Raw genomic sequence first — 17,356 nt, forward strand, 5'->3', positions numbered from 1 at the left:
TACGCTGCGATCAACGCATCAAAAGTTACAGCCAAAAAACCAGAACCTGAATTTTCGACATTTTTCAGCAGGTGCTTTTTCGCTCGCCATTTCTCTCCTGTTGGTCCTACGCTCTTTTCGCTGCGATTTCTGAGTTCCTGAGGGTCCAATTGGTCGGATAAGGATCGTTTAAATCGAATCTGAGACCAAAAGTTTTTTGCCAAAAAAAAAAGGAAGGCTAACCCCTTTCCATTTTTGGCGAAAATTTTCGCGATTTTGAAAAGTGCTGGAATCAATTAATTGTAGCACTGATCAGACGTAATTTTGCGAGAGAAATCGATTGGGCGCAGTCCCGATACGCTGCGATCAACGCATCAAAAGTTACAGCCAAAAAACCAGAACCTGAATTTTCGACATTTTTCAGCAGGTGCTTTTTCGCTCGCCATTTCTCTCCTGTTGGTCCTACGCTCTTTTCGCTGCGATTTCTGAGTTCCTGAGGTTCCAATTGGTCGGATAAGGATCGTTTGAATCGAATCTGAGACCAAAAGTTTTTTGCCAAAAAAAAAAAGCAAGGCTAACCCCTTTCCATTTTTGGCAAAAATTTTCGCGATTTTGAAAAGTGCTAGAATCAATTAATTGTAGCACCAATCAGACGTAATTTTGCGAAAGAAATCGATTGGGCGCAGTCCCAATACGCTGCGATCAACGCATCAAAAGTTACAGCCAAAAAACCAGAACCTGAATTTTCGACATTTTTCAGCAGGTGCTTTTTCGCTCGCCATTTCTCTCCTGTTGGTCCTACGCTCTTTTCGCTGCGATTTCTGAGTTCCTGAGGTTCCAATTGGTCGGATAAGGATCGTTTAAATCGAATCTGAGACCAAAAGTTTTTTGTCAAAAAAAAAAAGTAAGGCTAACCCCTTTCCATTTTTGGCGAAAATTTTCGCGATTTTGAAAAGTACTGGAATCAATTAATTGTAGCACTGATCGGACGTAATTTTGCGAGAGAAATCGATTGGGCGCAGTCCCAATACGCTGCGATCAACGCATCAAAAGTTACAGCCAAAAAACCAGAACCTGAATTTTCGACATTTTTCAGCAGGTGCTTTTTCCTCCGTAACTTCTCTCCTGTTGGTCCTACGCTCTTTTCGCTGCGATTTCTGAGTTCCTGAGGTTCCAATTGGTCGGATATGGATCGTTCGAATCGAATCTGAGACCAAAAGTTTTTTGCCAAAAAAAAAAGTAAGGCTAACCCCTTTCCATTTTTGGCAAAAATTTTCGCGATTTTGAAAAGTGCTGGAATCAATTAATTGTAGCACCAATCAGATGTAATTTCGCGAAAGAAATCGATTGGGCGCAGTCCCAATACGCTGCGATCAACGCATTAAAAGTTACAGCCAAAAAACCAGAACCTGAATTTTCGACATTTTTCAGCAGGTGCTTTTTCGCTCGCCATTTCTCTCCTGTTGGTCCTACGCTCTTTTCGCTGCGATTTCTGAGTTCCTAAGGGTCCAATTGGTCGGATAAGGATCGTTTGAATCGAATCTGAGACCAAAAGTTTTTTGCCAAAAAAAAAAGGAAGGCTAACCCCTTTCCTTTTTTGGCGAAAATTTTCGCGATTTTGAAAAGTGCTGAAATCAATTAATTGTAGCACTGATCAGACGTAATTTTGCGAGAGAAATCGATTGGGCGCAGTCCCGATACGCTGCGATCAACGCATCAAAAGTTACAGCCAAAAAACCAGAACCTGAATTTTCGACATTTTTCAGCAGGTGCTTTTTCGCTCGCCATTTTTCTCCTGTTGGTCCTACGCTCTTTTCGCTGCGATTTCTGAGTTCCTGAGGGTCCAATTGGTCGGATAAGGATCGTTTAAATCGAATCTGAGACCAAAAGTTTTTTGCCAAAAAAAAAAGTAAGGCTAACCCCTTTCCATTTTTGGCGAAAATTATCGCGATTTTGAAAAGTGCCGGAATCAATTAATTGTGGCACCAATCAGACGTAATTTTGCGAAAGAAATCGATTGGGCGCAGTCCCAATACGCTGCGATCAACGCATCAAAAGTTACAGCCAAAAAACCAGAACCTGAATTTTCGACATTTTTCAGCAGGTGCTTTTTCGCTCGCCATTTCTCTCCTGTTGGTCCTACGCTCTTTTCGCTGCGATTTCTGAGTTCCTGAGGTTCCAATTGGTCGGATAAGGATCGTTTAAATCGAATCTGAGACCAAAAGTTTTTTGTCAAAAAAAAAAAGTAAGGCTAACCCCTTTCCATTTTTGGCGAAAATTTTCGCGATTTTGAAAAGTACTGGAATCAATTAATTGTAGCACTGATCGGACGTAATTTTGCGAGAGAAATCGATTGGGCGCAGTCCCAATACGCTGCGATCAACGCATCAAAAGTTACAGCCAAAAAACCAGAACCTGAATTTTCGACATTTTTCAGCAGGTGCTTTTTCCTCCGTAACTTCTCTCCTGTTGGTCCTACGCTCTTTTCGCTGCGATTTCTGAGTTCCTGAGGGTCCAATTGGTCGGATAAGGATCGTTTGAATCGAATCTGAGACCAAAAGTTTTTTGCCAAAAAAAAAAGTAAGGCTAACCCCTTTCCATTTTTGGCGAAAATTTTCGCGATTTTGAAAAGTACTGGAATCAATTAATTGTAGCACTGATCGGACGTAATTTTGCGAGAGAAATCGATTGGGCGCAGTCCCAATACGCTGCGATCAACGCATCAAAAGTTACAGCCAAAAAACCAGAACCTGAATTTTCGACATTTTTCAGCAGGTGCTTTTTCCTCCGTAACTTCTCTCCTGTTGGTCCTACGCTCTTTTCGCTGCGATTTCTGAGTTCCTGAGGGTCCAATTGGTCGGATAAGGATCGTTTGAATCGAATCTGAGACCAAAAGTTTTTTGCCAAAAAAAAAAGTAAGGCTAACCCCTTTCCATTTTTGGCGAAAATTTTCGCGATTTTGAAAAGTGCTGGAATCAATTAATTGTAGCACTGATCGGACGTAATTTTGCGAGAGAAATCGATTGGGCGCAGTCCCAATACGCTGCGATCAACGCATCAAAAGTTACAGCCGAAAAACCAGAACCTGAATTTTCGACATTTTTCAGCAGGTGCTTTTTCGCTCGCCATTTCTCTCCTGTTGGTCCTACGCTCTTTTCGCTGCGATTTCTGAGTTCCTGAGGGTCCAATTGGTCGGATAAGGATAGTTTAAATCGAATCTGAGACCAAAAGTTTTTTGCCAAAAAAAAAAGTAAGGCTAACCCCTTTCCATTTTTGGCGAAAATTATCGCGATTTTGAAAAGTGCCGGAATCAATTAATTGTGGCACCAATCAGACGTAATTTTGCGAAAGAAATCGATTGGGCGCAGTCCCAATACGCTGCGATCAACGCATCAAAAGTTACAGCCAAAAAACCAGAACCTGAATTTTCGACATTTTTCAGCAGGTGCTTTTTCGCTCGCCATTTCTCTCCTGTTGGTCCTACGCTCTTTTCGCTGCGATTTCTGAGTTCCTGAGGGTCCAATTGGTCGGATAAGGATCGTTTAAATCGAATCTGAGACCAAAAGTTTTTTGCCAAAAAAAAAAGTAAGGCTAACCCCTTTCCATTTTTGGCGAAAATTTTCGCGATTTTGAAAAGTGCTGGAATCAATTAATTGTAGCACTGATCGGACGTAATTTTGCGAGAGAAATCGATTGGGCGCAGTCCCAATACGCTGCGATCAACGCATCAAAAGTTACAGCCAAAAAACCAGAACCTGAATTTTCGACATTTTTCAGCAGGTGCTTTTTCGCTCGCCATTTCTCTCCTGTTGGTCCTACGCTCTTTTCGCTGCGATTTCTGAGTTCCTGAGGGTCCAATTGGTCGGATAAGGATCGTTTAAATCGAATCTGAGACCAAAAGTTTTTTGCCAAAAAAAAAAGGAAGGCTAACCCCTTTCCATTTTTGGCGAAAATTTTCGCGATTTTGAAAAGTGCTGGAATCAATTAATTGTAGCACTGATCAGACGTAATTTTGCGAGAGAAATCGATTGGGCGCAGTCCCGATACGCTGCGATCAACGCATCAAAAGTTACAGCCAAAAAACCAGAACCTGAATTTTCGACATTTTTCAGCAGGTGCTTTTTCCTCCGTAACTTCTCTCCTGTTGGTCCTACGCTCTTTTCGCTGCGATTTCTGAGTTCCTGAGGGTCCAATTGGTCGGATAAGGATCGTTTGAATCGAATCTGAGACCAAAAGTTTTTTGCCAAAAAAAAAAGTAAGGCTAACCCCTTTCCATTTTTGGCGAAAATTTTCGCGATTTTGAAAAGTGCTGGAATCAATTAATTGTAGCACTGATCGGACGTAATTTTGCGAGAGAAATCGATTGGGCGCAGTCCCAATACGCTGCGATCAACGCATCAAAAGTTACAGCCGAAAAACCAGAACCTGAATTTTCGACATTTTTCAGCAGGTGCTTTTTCGCTCGCCATTTCTCTCCTGTTGGTCCTACGCTCTTTTCGCTGCGATTTCTGAGTTCCTGAGGGTCCAATTGGTCGGATAAGGATCGTTTAAATCGAATCTGAGACCAAAAGTTTTTTGCCAAAAAAAAAAGGAAGGCTAACCCCTTTCCATTTTTGGCGAAAATTTTCGCGATTTTGAAAAGTGCTGGAATCAATTAATTGTAGCACTGATCAGACGTAATTTTGCGAGAGAAATCGATTGGGCGCAGTCCCGATACGCTGCGATCAACGCATCAAAAGTTACAGCCAAAAAACCAGAACCTGAATTTTCGACATTTTTCAGCAGGTGCTTTTTCCTCCGTAACTTCTCTCCTGTTGGTCCTACGCTCTTTTCGCTGCGATTTCTGAGTTCCTGAGGGTCCAATTGGTCGGATAAGGATCGTTTAAATCGAATCTGAGACCAAAAGTTTTTTGCCAAAAAAAAAAGTAAGGCTAACCCCTTTCCATTTTTGGCGAAAATTATCGCGATTTTGAAAAGTGCCGGAATCAATTAATTGTGGCACCAATCAGACGTAATTTTGCGAAAGAAATCGATTGGGCGCAGTCCCAATACGCTGCGATCAACGCATCAAAAGTTACAGCCAAAAAACCAGAACCTGAATTTTCGACATTTTTCAGCAGGTGCTTTTTCGCTCGCCATTTCTCTCCTGTTGGTCCTACGCTCTTTTCGCTGCGATTTCTGAGTTCCTGAGGTTCCAATTGGTCGGATAAGGATCGTTTAAATCGAATCTGAGACCAAAAGTTTTTTGTCAAAAAAAAAAAGTAAGGCTAACCCCTTTCCATTTTTGGCGAAAATTTTCGCGATTTTGAAAAGTACTGGAATCAATTAATTGTAGCACTGATCGGACGTAATTTTGCGAGAGAAATCGATTGGGCGCAGTCCCAATACGCTGCGATCAACGCATCAAAAGTTACAGCCAAAAAACCAGAACCTGAATTTTCGACATTTTTCAGCAGGTGCTTTTTCCTCCGTAACTTCTCTCCTGTTGGTCCTACGCTCTTTTCGCTGCGATTTCTGAGTTCCTGAGGGTCCAATTGGTCGGATAAGGATCGTTTGAATCGAATCTGAGACCAAAAGTTTTTTGCCAAAAAAAAAAGTAAGGCTAACCCCTTTCCATTTTTGGCGAAAATTTTCGCGATTTTGAAAAGTACTGGAATCAATTAATTGTAGCACTGATCGGACGTAATTTTGCGAGAGAAATCGATTGGGCGCAGTCCCAATACGCTGCGATCAACGCATCAAAAGTTACAGCCAAAAAACCAGAACCTGAATTTTCGACATTTTTCAGCAGGTGCTTTTTCGCTCGCCATTTCTCTCCTGTTGGTCCTACGCTCTTTTCGCTGCGATTTCTGAGTTCCTGAGGTTCCAATTGGTCGGATAAGGATCGTTTAAATCGAATCTGAGACCAAAAGTTTTTTGTCAAAAAAAAAAAGTAAGGCTAACCCCTTTCCATTTTTGGCGAAAATTTTCGCGATTTTGAAAAGTACTGGAATCAATTAATTGTAGCACTGATCGGACGTAATTTTGCGAGAGAAATCGATTGGGCGCAGTCCCAATACGCTGCGATCAACGCATCAAAAGTTACAGCCAAAAAACCAGAACCTGAATTTTCGACATTTTTCAGCAGGTGCTTTTTCCTCCGTAACTTCTCTCCTGTTGGTCCTACGCTCTTTTCGCTGCGATTTCTGAGTTCCTGAGGGTCCAATTGGTCGGATAAGGATCGTTTGAATCGAATCTGAGACCAAAAGTTTTTTGCCAAAAAAAAAAGTAAGGCTAACCCCTTTCCATTTTTGGCGAAAATTTTCGCGATTTTGAAAAGTACTGGAATCAATTAATTGTAGCACTGATCGGACGTAATTTTGCGAGAGAAATCGATTGGGCGCAGTCCCAATACGCTGCGATCAACGCATCAAAAGTTACAGCCAAAAAACCAGAACCTGAATTTTCGACATTTTTCAGCAGGTGCTTTTTCCTCCGTAACTTCTCTCCTGTTGGTCCTACGCTCTTTTCGCTGCGATTTCTGAGTTCCTGAGGGTCCAATTGGTCGGATAAGGATCGTTTGAATCGAATCTGAGACCAAAAGTTTTTTGCCAAAAAAAAAAGTAAGGCTAACCCCTTTCCATTTTTGGCGAAAATTTTCGCGATTTTGAAAAGTGCTGGAATCAATTAATTGTAGCACTGATCGGACGTAATTTTGCGAGAGAAATCGATTGGGCGCAGTCCCAATACGCTGCGATCAACGCATCAAAAGTTACAGCCGAAAAACCAGAACCTGAATTTTCGACATTTTTCAGCAGGTGCTTTTTCGCTCGCCATTTCTCTCCTGTTGGTCCTACGCTCTTTTCGCTGCGATTTCTGAGTTCCTGAGGGTCCAATTGGTCGGATAAGGATAGTTTAAATCGAATCTGAGACCAAAAGTTTTTTGCCAAAAAAAAAAGTAAGGCTAACCCCTTTCCATTTTTGGCGAAAATTATCGCGATTTTGAAAAGTGCCGGAATCAATTAATTGTGGCACCAATCAGACGTAATTTTGCGAAAGAAATCGATTGGGCGCAGTCCCAATACGCTGCGATCAACGCATCAAAAGTTACAGCCAAAAAACCAGAACCTGAATTTTCGACATTTTTCAGCAGGTGCTTTTTCGCTCGCCATTTCTCTCCTGTTGGTCCTACGCTCTTTTCGCTGCGATTTCTGAGTTCCTGAGGGTCCAATTGGTCGGATAAGGATCGTTTAAATCGAATCTGAGACCAAAAGTTTTTTGCCAAAAAAAAAAGTAAGGCTAACCCCTTTCCATTTTTGGCGAAAATTTTCGCGATTTTGAAAAGTGCTGGAATCAATTAATTGTAGCACTGATCGGACGTAATTTTGCGAGAGAAATCGATTGGGCGCAGTCCCAATACGCTGCGATCAACGCATCAAAAGTTACAGCCAAAAAACCAGAACCTGAATTTTCGACATTTTTCAGCAGGTGCTTTTTCGCTCGCCATTTCTCTCCTGTTGGTCCTACGCTCTTTTCGCTGCGATTTCTGAGTTCCTGAGGGTCCAATTGGTCGGATAAGGATCGTTTAAATCGAATCTGAGACCAAAAGTTTTTTGCCAAAAAAAAAAGGAAGGCTAACCCCTTTCCATTTTTGGCGAAAATTTTCGCGATTTTGAAAAGTGCTGGAATCAATTAATTGTAGCACTGATCAGACGTAATTTTGCGAGAGAAATCGATTGGGCGCAGTCCCGATACGCTGCGATCAACGCATCAAAAGTTACAGCCAAAAAACCAGAACCTGAATTTTCGACATTTTTCAGCAGGTGCTTTTTCCTCCGTAACTTCTCTCCTGTTGGTCCTACGCTCTTTTCGCTGCGATTTCTGAGTTCCTGAGGGTCCAATTGGTCGGATAAGGATCGTTTGAATCGAATCTGAGACCAAAAGTTTTTTGCCAAAAAAAAAAGTAAGGCTAACCCCTTTCCATTTTTGGCGAAAATTTTCGCGATTTTGAAAAGTGCTGGAATCAATTAATTGTAGCACTGATCGGACGTAATTTTGCGAGAGAAATCGATTGGGCGCAGTCCCAATACGCTGCGATCAACGCATCAAAAGTTACAGCCGAAAAACCAGAACCTGAATTTTCGACATTTTTCAGCAGGTGCTTTTTCGCTCGCCATTTCTCTCCTGTTGGTCCTACGCTCTTTTCGCTGCGATTTCTGAGTTCCTGAGGGTCCAATTGGTCGGATAAGGATCGTTTAAATCGAATCTGAGACCAAAAGTTTTTTGCCAAAAAAAAAAGGAAGGCTAACCCCTTTCCATTTTTGGCGAAAATTTTCGCGATTTTGAAAAGTGCTGGAATCAATTAATTGTAGCACTGATCAGACGTAATTTTGCGAGAGAAATCGATTGGGCGCAGTCCCGATACGCTGCGATCAACGCATCAAAAGTTACAGCCAAAAAACCAGAACCTGAATTTTCGACATTTTTCAGCAGGTGCTTTTTCCTCCGTAACTTCTCTCCTGTTGGTCCTACGCTCTTTTCGCTGCGATTTCTGAGTTCCTGAGGGTCCAATTGGTCGGATAAGGATCGTTTAAATCGAATCTGAGACCAAAAGTTTTTTGCCAAAAAAAAAAGTAAGGCTAACCCCTTTCCATTTTTGGCGAAAATTATCGCGATTTTGAAAAGTGCCGGAATCAATTAATTGTGGCACCAATCAGACGTAATTTTGCGAAAGAAATCGATTGGGCGCAGTCCCAATACGCTGCGATCAACGCATCAAAAGTTACAGCCAAAAAACCAGAACCTGAATTTTCGACATTTTTCAGCAGGTGCTTTTTCGCTCGCCATTTCTCTCCTGTTGGTCCTACGCTCTTTTCGCTGCGATTTCTGAGTTCCTGAGGTTCCAATTGGTCGGATAAGGATCGTTTAAATCGAATCTGAGACCAAAAGTTTTTTGTCAAAAAAAAAAAGTAAGGCTAACCCCTTTCCATTTTTGGCGAAAATTTTCGCGATTTTGAAAAGTACTGGAATCAATTAATTGTAGCACTGATCGGACGTAATTTTGCGAGAGAAATCGATTGGGCGCAGTCCCAATACGCTGCGATCAACGCATCAAAAGTTACAGCCAAAAAACCAGAACCTGAATTTTCGACATTTTTCAGCAGGTGCTTTTTCCTCCGTAACTTCTCTCCTGTTGGTCCTACGCTCTTTTCGCTGCGATTTCTGAGTTCCTGAGGGTCCAATTGGTCGGATAAGGATCGTTTGAATCGAATCTGAGACCAAAAGTTTTTTGCCAAAAAAAAAAGTAAGGCTAACCCCTTTCCATTTTTGGCGAAAATTTTCGCGATTTTGAAAAGTACTGGAATCAATTAATTGTAGCACTGATCGGACGTAATTTTGCGAGAGAAATCGATTGGGCGCAGTCCCAATACGCTGCGATCAACGCATCAAAAGTTACAGCCAAAAAACCAGAACCTGAATTTTCGACATTTTTCAGCAGGTGCTTTTTCCTCCGTAACTTCTCTCCTGTTGGTCCTACGCTCTTTTCGCTGCGATTTCTGAGTTCCTGAGGGTCCAATTGGTCGGATAAGGATCGTTTGAATCGAATCTGAGACCAAAAGTTTTTTGCCAAAAAAAAAAGTAAGGCTAACCCCTTTCCATTTTTGGCGAAAATTTTCGCGATTTTGAAAAGTGCTGGAATCAATTAATTGTAGCACTGATCGGACGTAATTTTGCGAGAGAAATCGATTGGGCGCAGTCCCAATACGCTGCGATCAACGCATCAAAAGTTACAGCCGAAAAACCAGAACCTGAATTTTCGACATTTTTCAGCAGGTGCTTTTTCGCTCGCCATTTCTCTCCTGTTGGTCCTACGCTCTTTTCGCTGCGATTTCTGAGTTCCTGAGGGTCCAATTGGTCGGATAAGGATAGTTTAAATCGAATCTGAGACCAAAAGTTTTTTGCCAAAAAAAAAAGTAAGGCTAACCCCTTTCCATTTTTGGCGAAAATTATCGCGATTTTGAAAAGTGCCGGAATCAATTAATTGTGGCACCAATCAGACGTAATTTTGCGAAAGAAATCGATTGGGCGCAGTCCCAATACGCTGCGATCAACGCATCAAAAGTTACAGCCAAAAAACCAGAACCTGAATTTTCGACATTTTTCAGCAGGTGCTTTTTCGCTCGCCATTTCTCTCCTGTTGGTCCTACGCTCTTTTCGCTGCGATTTCTGAGTTCCTGAGGGTCCAATTGGTCGGATAAGGATCGTTTAAATCGAATCTGAGACCAAAAGTTTTTTGCCAAAAAAAAAAGTAAGGCTAACCCCTTTCCATTTTTGGCGAAAATTTTCGCGATTTTGAAAAGTGCTGGAATCAATTAATTGTAGCACTGATCGGACGTAATTTTGCGAGAGAAATCGATTGGGCGCAGTCCCAATACGCTGCGATCAACGCATCAAAAGTTACAGCCAAAAAACCAGAACCTGAATTTTCGACATTTTTCAGCAGGTGCTTTTTCGCTCGCCATTTCTCTCCTGTTGGTCCTACGCTCTTCTCGCTGCGATTTCTGAGTTCCTGAGGGTCCAATTGGTCGGATAAGGATCGTTTAAATCGAATCTGAGACCAAAAGTTTTTTGCCAAAAAAAAAAGGAAGGCTAACCCCTTTCCATTTTTGGCGAAAATTTTCGCGATTTTGAAAAGTGCTGGAATCAATTAATTGTAGCACTGATCAGACGTAATTTTGCGAGAGAAATCGATTGGGCGCAGTCCCGATACGCTGCGATCAACGCATCAAAAGTTACAGCCAAAAAACCAGAACCTGAATTTTCGACATTTTTCAGCAGGTGCTTTTTCCTCCGTAACTTCTCTCCTGTTGGTCCTACGCTCTTTTCGCTGCGATTTCTGAGTTCCTGAGGGTCCAATTGGTCGGATAAGGATCGTTTGAATCGAATCTGAGACCAAAAGTTTTTTGCCAAAAAAAAAAGTAAGGCTAACCCCTTTCCATTTTTGGCGAAAATTTTCGCGATTTTGAAAAGTGCTGGAATCAATTAATTGTAGCACTGATCGGACGTAATTTTGCGAGAGAAATCGATTGGGCGCAGTCCCAATACGCTGCGATCAACGCATCAAAAGTTACAGCCGAAAAACCAGAACCTGAATTTTCGACATTTTTCAGCAGGTGCTTTTTCGCTCGCCATTTCTCTCCTGTTGGTCCTACGCTCTTTTCGCTGCGATTTCTGAGTTCCTGAGGGTCCAATTGGTCGGATAAGGATCGTTTAAATCGAATCTGAGACCAAAAGTTTTTTGCCAAAAAAAAAAGTAAGGCTAACCCCTTTCCATTTTTGGCGAAAATTTTCGCGATTTTGAAAAGTGCTGGAATCAATTAATTGTAGCCCTGATCGGACGTAATGTTGCGAGAGAAATCGATTGGGCGCAGTCCCAGTACGCTGCGAGCAACGCATCAAAAGTTACAGCCAAAAAACGAGGACCTGTGTTTTCGTCATTTTTCAGCAGGTGCTTTTTCCTTCGTAATTTCTCTCCTGTTGATCCCACGCTCTTTTCGCTGTGTTTCTTGAGTTCTAGGGGTCCGAACAGCGTAGATGGGGTCGTCTTGTTCGATCTTCAGCTGAAAACCTGACCACCCTAAAAATTAGATTTTCTATAAAAATATGATATTCTCCGAACATTTCCCGACCATACCGAAAAATGCGACAATGTTCACAGTGAGGCAATTCAACAATAAGCCTGCTTCATGCAGCTAATTAAAAGTCACGTCTGAAAAATAGATCATCATCTTTCATCTTTCCTGGATCCTCCCAGCTGCTCATTTCGTACTGACTAAAATGAATACCCCATAAATCTGGATAGTCCAACCCAGTCGATTTGAAAACAAGTTGCCGGCCGCAAAGCTCGGAAGAAGAACGATTTTGTCCGTTGGCTCATTTTTGTAATAAAGTCTGTTAATAATCGTGTACGTGGTGAGGTGTCGAAGTAACAAAACCCAAGAATGAATTAGGCAGAGTAATAAATGTACCATGAATCTATTTCACTAATTTTCACAATATAATCTACCTTAAGCTAGATTACAACTTGTTTAGTAGGTTACTTTTTTTTTACATGACATTGTTATTCTAAGTATAAAATAAGCCTGAAAGCTCATGCGTTATATGTTTATAATCTAATAATTCAAGGTTAGCGACGACTCAATTATTTCTACATTCAATACTTCTAAAGCCTGCCAAAATCAATTGTGGCGATGATGCCGCAAAAAAGGGTTTGATGATTGTATCGATTACACATTCACTCCGACATGACCAGATCATCCATCAAGTACTTGTATTGTTCAAAGCAATTTTGTACGTCGACCAATACTTACTTCTGAATCGTTTTCCACTTTATGTCGTTTCATTTATTCATACTGAATTTTCTACAGTGAAATACGTGTACGTCGTATATCGTGCTGACTACAGCGTTTTGTACCGCTAGCTATAGTTTTCGATTTCGTATAGACCTACACAGACATTTCTTGTCGATTTTGAGAGAAGTTCAGGAGGTCGGACATTGATTCAATATCCGTTATCGTTTTCACTTTGCAACGGTATTTTGCAACGAAATCGACACATGGATCGAATACTTTTCGGATCGCAACTTTTGTCATTAATAAATAAGTGTTTTGACTTCAAACATATTCTTCGGATTATTTGAAGTGATTATTATTTTAATTTTTTTGTCAATTTTCTAATGTATGATTTTTGTCCTCCCTTCAATTTTCTTCGAAGTGAGGCTTTTTCAAAAGAATCTAACAATCAAATGCCTGAATGCGCATCGTCACTCAATCCATTCATTATTATAACTTCTTTTTCTTTATTATTTATCATTTTTCTGTTCACCTTTTCATCAGGAATGAGCTCTTCATTTTTGTAAATGTTCTGTAAACGTAGTACATATCAGTAATAATTACTCGTAACATTATGGATATTATATCATGTATGATCTATTTCAACGGCAGGCTTACACATTATAACAGACCAGATAAAACTTTGTTACACGATTTTACTCCTATACCTTAATTATATTCTATTCGTAATAATAGTAATAATAATTATGTAAGCTAGTAAACTTTTTCAAAGATTCCACGCATGAACATTGAATATGTACCTAATCGTAGAATGTACAAATGTATACTTTATGCTTCATCAAGAATCAATATTCAATGGTAATAATGACAAAATGATAAAAAGAAACAACAATAAAGACAATAATAGTATAGGCAAACTCTTATTAATTATTTACCTATATAGCATTGTACTTAGCGTTACTTATAATATTTTACAGGTATACGCATGTGTATATCATCATGAATTATATGCATACTGACGAGTTACATAAGTTCGGACAGAAGTTGATTTGACTTACTCTTTTTTTTCCACATTATTCTCGCCATTTTAGTATATATATATATATATATATATTTTTTTTTGGTTTTTTTATTTTTATTTATTAATTTTTTTTATTCTATTTTTCTTCAATTTTAGCAAAATGGAGGGATTTCACTAACAACTTGCTTGAAAAATGCGCTGCACCATTCACACCTATAAACAAATATAAAAACCTCTGCGGACACATTCATCATCCCAATAATACGCTGCATTTTTGAACTTTTTTCTAATTATGTATATGTATGCATGTGTGTAATTTATATCGAATAATATGAATATTTATTCGTTAACGTTATCATTATTATACATAGCTGGGCATGGCAATTAAATATAAGTGAGATGTATGTAACATCGGAGGATGTCTATTGTTTGCAGGTCGGACATTGATTAGCATAGCTTTTCGTTACACCGCGACATTCTGAACTTTCAATGCAATCTATAAAAACGAACAAGATGATGCATACATATAGGGCAAAAAAACTACATACACTGTTTCTACAATACAATACTGCATTACTTAAGTAACGTACACACGATATTTTATAACATATAATCTAAATGCGCATAAATTTATGTCGAATACTATTTGAGTTTTACAATCACGTAAGCGGGATTTCTTTCATTCGGTTATTTTTTACGTTCCTTCTTTTCTGCATAGTCCTTAAATGTAGATAAAACTGTGCAACAAACACCTTGCAGTTAAATCGGCACAACTATGGATCATATCGTCCGATTAGCCCTTAATATAATGTGTCTTCGAAGTATCTATTTACTATTGATTAGCGGATTATTTATCTGGTGCATTTGATAAAAGTAGACTCTGTTAAAATCGATAATAGTAATAATAATGATGATGACGATGACGATGATAATATTAATTAAATGTGTGTAAGTGATGTATTTGCAACACAGAATTAATGTGTGCCTTTATATTTATATCAATGCGTAGATTAGAATACTATTTATAATTGTACAATACTCGTAAGAGCATAATAAATTATTTTTGATTGCTGAATATTGTGGTTTTTCAAATATTTTTTCGCTTCCTATTACTATTATCTGCAATTTTTAATCATGTGGCACCTACATTTGATGCATTTTTCTATCTCTTCTATTCCGATTCGATTTTTTCCATTTGGTATTTGTGAATTAATTGAAAGTTGAATTTGTTGTTTGTTCCTTTCAATTTTTCAGAGCTTCTCGAATTGTAACTTTTACCCACCGTACATGTGTAAAGTAAGTGAAGCTTACTTGGTTTACTAACTGCGCCCTTATACATACTAAATGTTTTTCTTTAATTTGAAAAAATGATAAGAGTTCCGATTCGGCAGACCAATTAATATCTACGTCGTTTTTATTCATGTCCCATTGATTATTATTAATATTAATATTGTTATTATTATTATTATTGTTATCATTATTATCATTATTATTATTACCATAATTATTATGTTTTGCATGCGAAAATATTATCATAAGAAATATCCTCCACAGAGTTAAGCTGGACGGCGTTGATGAAATTATAGGATCTTTGTTAATTAAAGCACAAGGATGAGTTATACATATAGGTATGTATATGGTTGGGGCAGTAGGGAGATCAAAGTGATGGTTCATCGATATTTATACACTCTGGATAAAAACTTCAGACAGTATCGCGAAAGAATTATCTACGTAATTCGAATTGGCGATCTTCGCTACAACGGAATTATACATTTATGTACCTGTGTCAAGTATGTATACATATGTATAGTTTGTGACAGTGACTATAAAAACTCTTTCTCTGAAAATCCTCCATCCACAGGGAACAGAATTATGATCCGATATTGCATATATTGTACATATGTAAGGTAGACATATGTATATAGCGTATAGGTAAGTATGCAGGATATTATTAATATGTATTATGTACAACGGGTACCACGGTATAATTTATTGAGACAAATATTGGCGCCAAACTTACGTTCAAAGATGCATAAAAATAATTTACGCACAGTTTGGCATCTCATGAAATGTTAATTTTTAAACGTTTTATTTTACTTTATTTTTTTTTTTTTCGTAGTCGTAAGCTTTCGAAAGATTGCAACGTAGACAGTTATATAATAGATCAAAGTCTCCGTAATTGACTAGCGTTAATGTTAATAACAAATCTTTTAGTTACTTATTATATACACATAATTATGTATGTATATAAATAACCAAGCTTTTATACGTTATGCAGTAAACAATTCGAAAACTATCATATACTCGACACAATCATCATAATTATTAAATATCTCGGCTGATTCAGTTGTGAATTGTTTGATTTACATGTATTATCATTGTTAATTTTCTCTCAATTTTTTGCCTCAAACGAATTTCTGTGCAGCATTAAGAACTGTAGTTGTATTAAGGTTGAATAATGTTGTTTATACGAAAAATACCGAGATACATATATACATATGTACCCTATTATTTAATACATAATCAGAAAGTACTTTCTTAACAACACTATCATATATATAAACCACCTAGGCGTAAGTACATACTGTGCCTAACGATCACGCGGCAAATCGGCGATCGATCTGATACGTTAAAAATTATAATAATCATGATAAACACCGATTGCACATAGACGACTGTTCGTATAATTTAGAGATTACACGGTATAAATATTTGAAACATATTTTTTCTTGTTTGACGTCGCGAATTAATGAATAAATTATATATTATAAATTTATATCCGCGGTCATTTTTAATAATGTAACATATAGTTCGAACAAGATTAGTATATAATACTACATAGTATTCGTTGTTGAAAATTATCTTCTCATTCTTTCCTTTGATTCTTATTTTCGCATTTCTTTATAGGGGTGAAAAAACAATTTAACAAAGAGAACAACTAATGATGATAGTAATGATTAACAAACAATACTTACAAAGTAGATTTCGCAATCATGCTAGAATCATATTACGTAAACATAAACGTAATTGCTCCAAAATAAAATCTAATCGAAATCCTGTTTCGATTGTACATATCTCTATCCTCCTTCTTTCCTTTTACCAAATAAATAACACTGTTTAAAACAGAATCAAAAGTTACAATTATAATTATAATCATAATGGAACCCACTCCAAAGTCTATTTTTTTAAGGAAAATAAACGAATTTTGAACGCAGATCTGATAAAGAGTTGAAAATCCAGTCAAAATATGTCTTAAAAAAAATATCCTCTTAATGGAGGTGGACATAAAGTAAATTTAATTGCTGAGAAATGGAGCGAAAAGTTTGTCAGCGTTATTCAAGCAATTTTCTAGACTTATAATATAAGTGTATCAAGTTCCAATTATTACTATTCTTTTCTATTCTTTTTTTTTGCCATTTTTTTGTGTTTAGTTTTATCAATTTGCGTCTGTTCCAGAGTACAAAAATGCGTATCATCACAGCGATAATGGAATGACGGATTTCTTCTTCACTCTCGATTATCTCGCTCGAACGCTTTATCCCGCCGCTCAGAAGAATTCAGTAGCGTTGCTGAAACTCGTGATGCCATCTGTTAAAATCTATGTGGAAGATGACCATTGAGCCGTTTGCCAATCCGGCTAGAAGGAATCTGTAATAAAAGAGTGAAACAGAAAGGAATGAGTACAGAAGAACGGAGGGGATCTGACGTATCGCCGACGGTAGGCTAGACCGTGGCGACACCTACGTCAGGTCTATACTTTCTCTTGGCGTCAAGACGCCAGGGTGATACGTACTTTTGGTCGTGCGATAGCGCCAGCGATCTGACGCTGCTTTCGCAGGCCGGGAATGCGTAGAGCAGCGCGAGATTGAAGGTTCGCCAGACTTCAACGATCCCCTTATCTCCTCCAGTCATCAGGTACTCGCCGTCGCGGCTCAGGAGCAGGCACTGAACAAGGAATAATGGGAGTTTTTAAAAATTGCAGACATTTTATCACCATTCCAGGTTCCGCAAATGCATGCTGCAG

General features: G+C 38.7%; 1 protein-coding gene across 4 annotated transcripts in view; it reads right to left on the reverse strand.

The window, feature by feature from the left end:
- Positions 1–11,975: 11,975 nt before the first annotated feature.
- Positions 11,976–17,356, reverse strand: part of LOC124185590 (neurobeachin) — a 238,964-nt gene continuing 233,583 nt past the window's right edge. For all 4 annotated transcript variants that reach the window (XM_046576467.1, XM_046576468.1, XM_046576466.1 and 1 more), the window contains 2 exons: positions 17,126–17,277; positions 11,976–16,980 (listed from right to left, as the gene is read on the reverse strand). In XM_046576467.1, the coding sequence (XP_046432423.1) occupies positions 16,890–16,980; positions 17,126–17,277 (243 nt within the window). In that variant the 3' untranslated portion in view covers positions 11,976–16,889. The remainder of the gene's footprint in view (positions 16,981–17,125; positions 17,278–17,356) is intronic.

The sequence above is a fragment of the Neodiprion fabricii genome, chromosome 6 (genome assembly GCF_021155785.1).
Source record: "Neodiprion fabricii isolate iyNeoFabr1 chromosome 6, iyNeoFabr1.1, whole genome shotgun sequence".
NCBI lineage: Eukaryota > Metazoa > Arthropoda > Insecta > Hymenoptera > Diprionidae > Neodiprion > Neodiprion fabricii.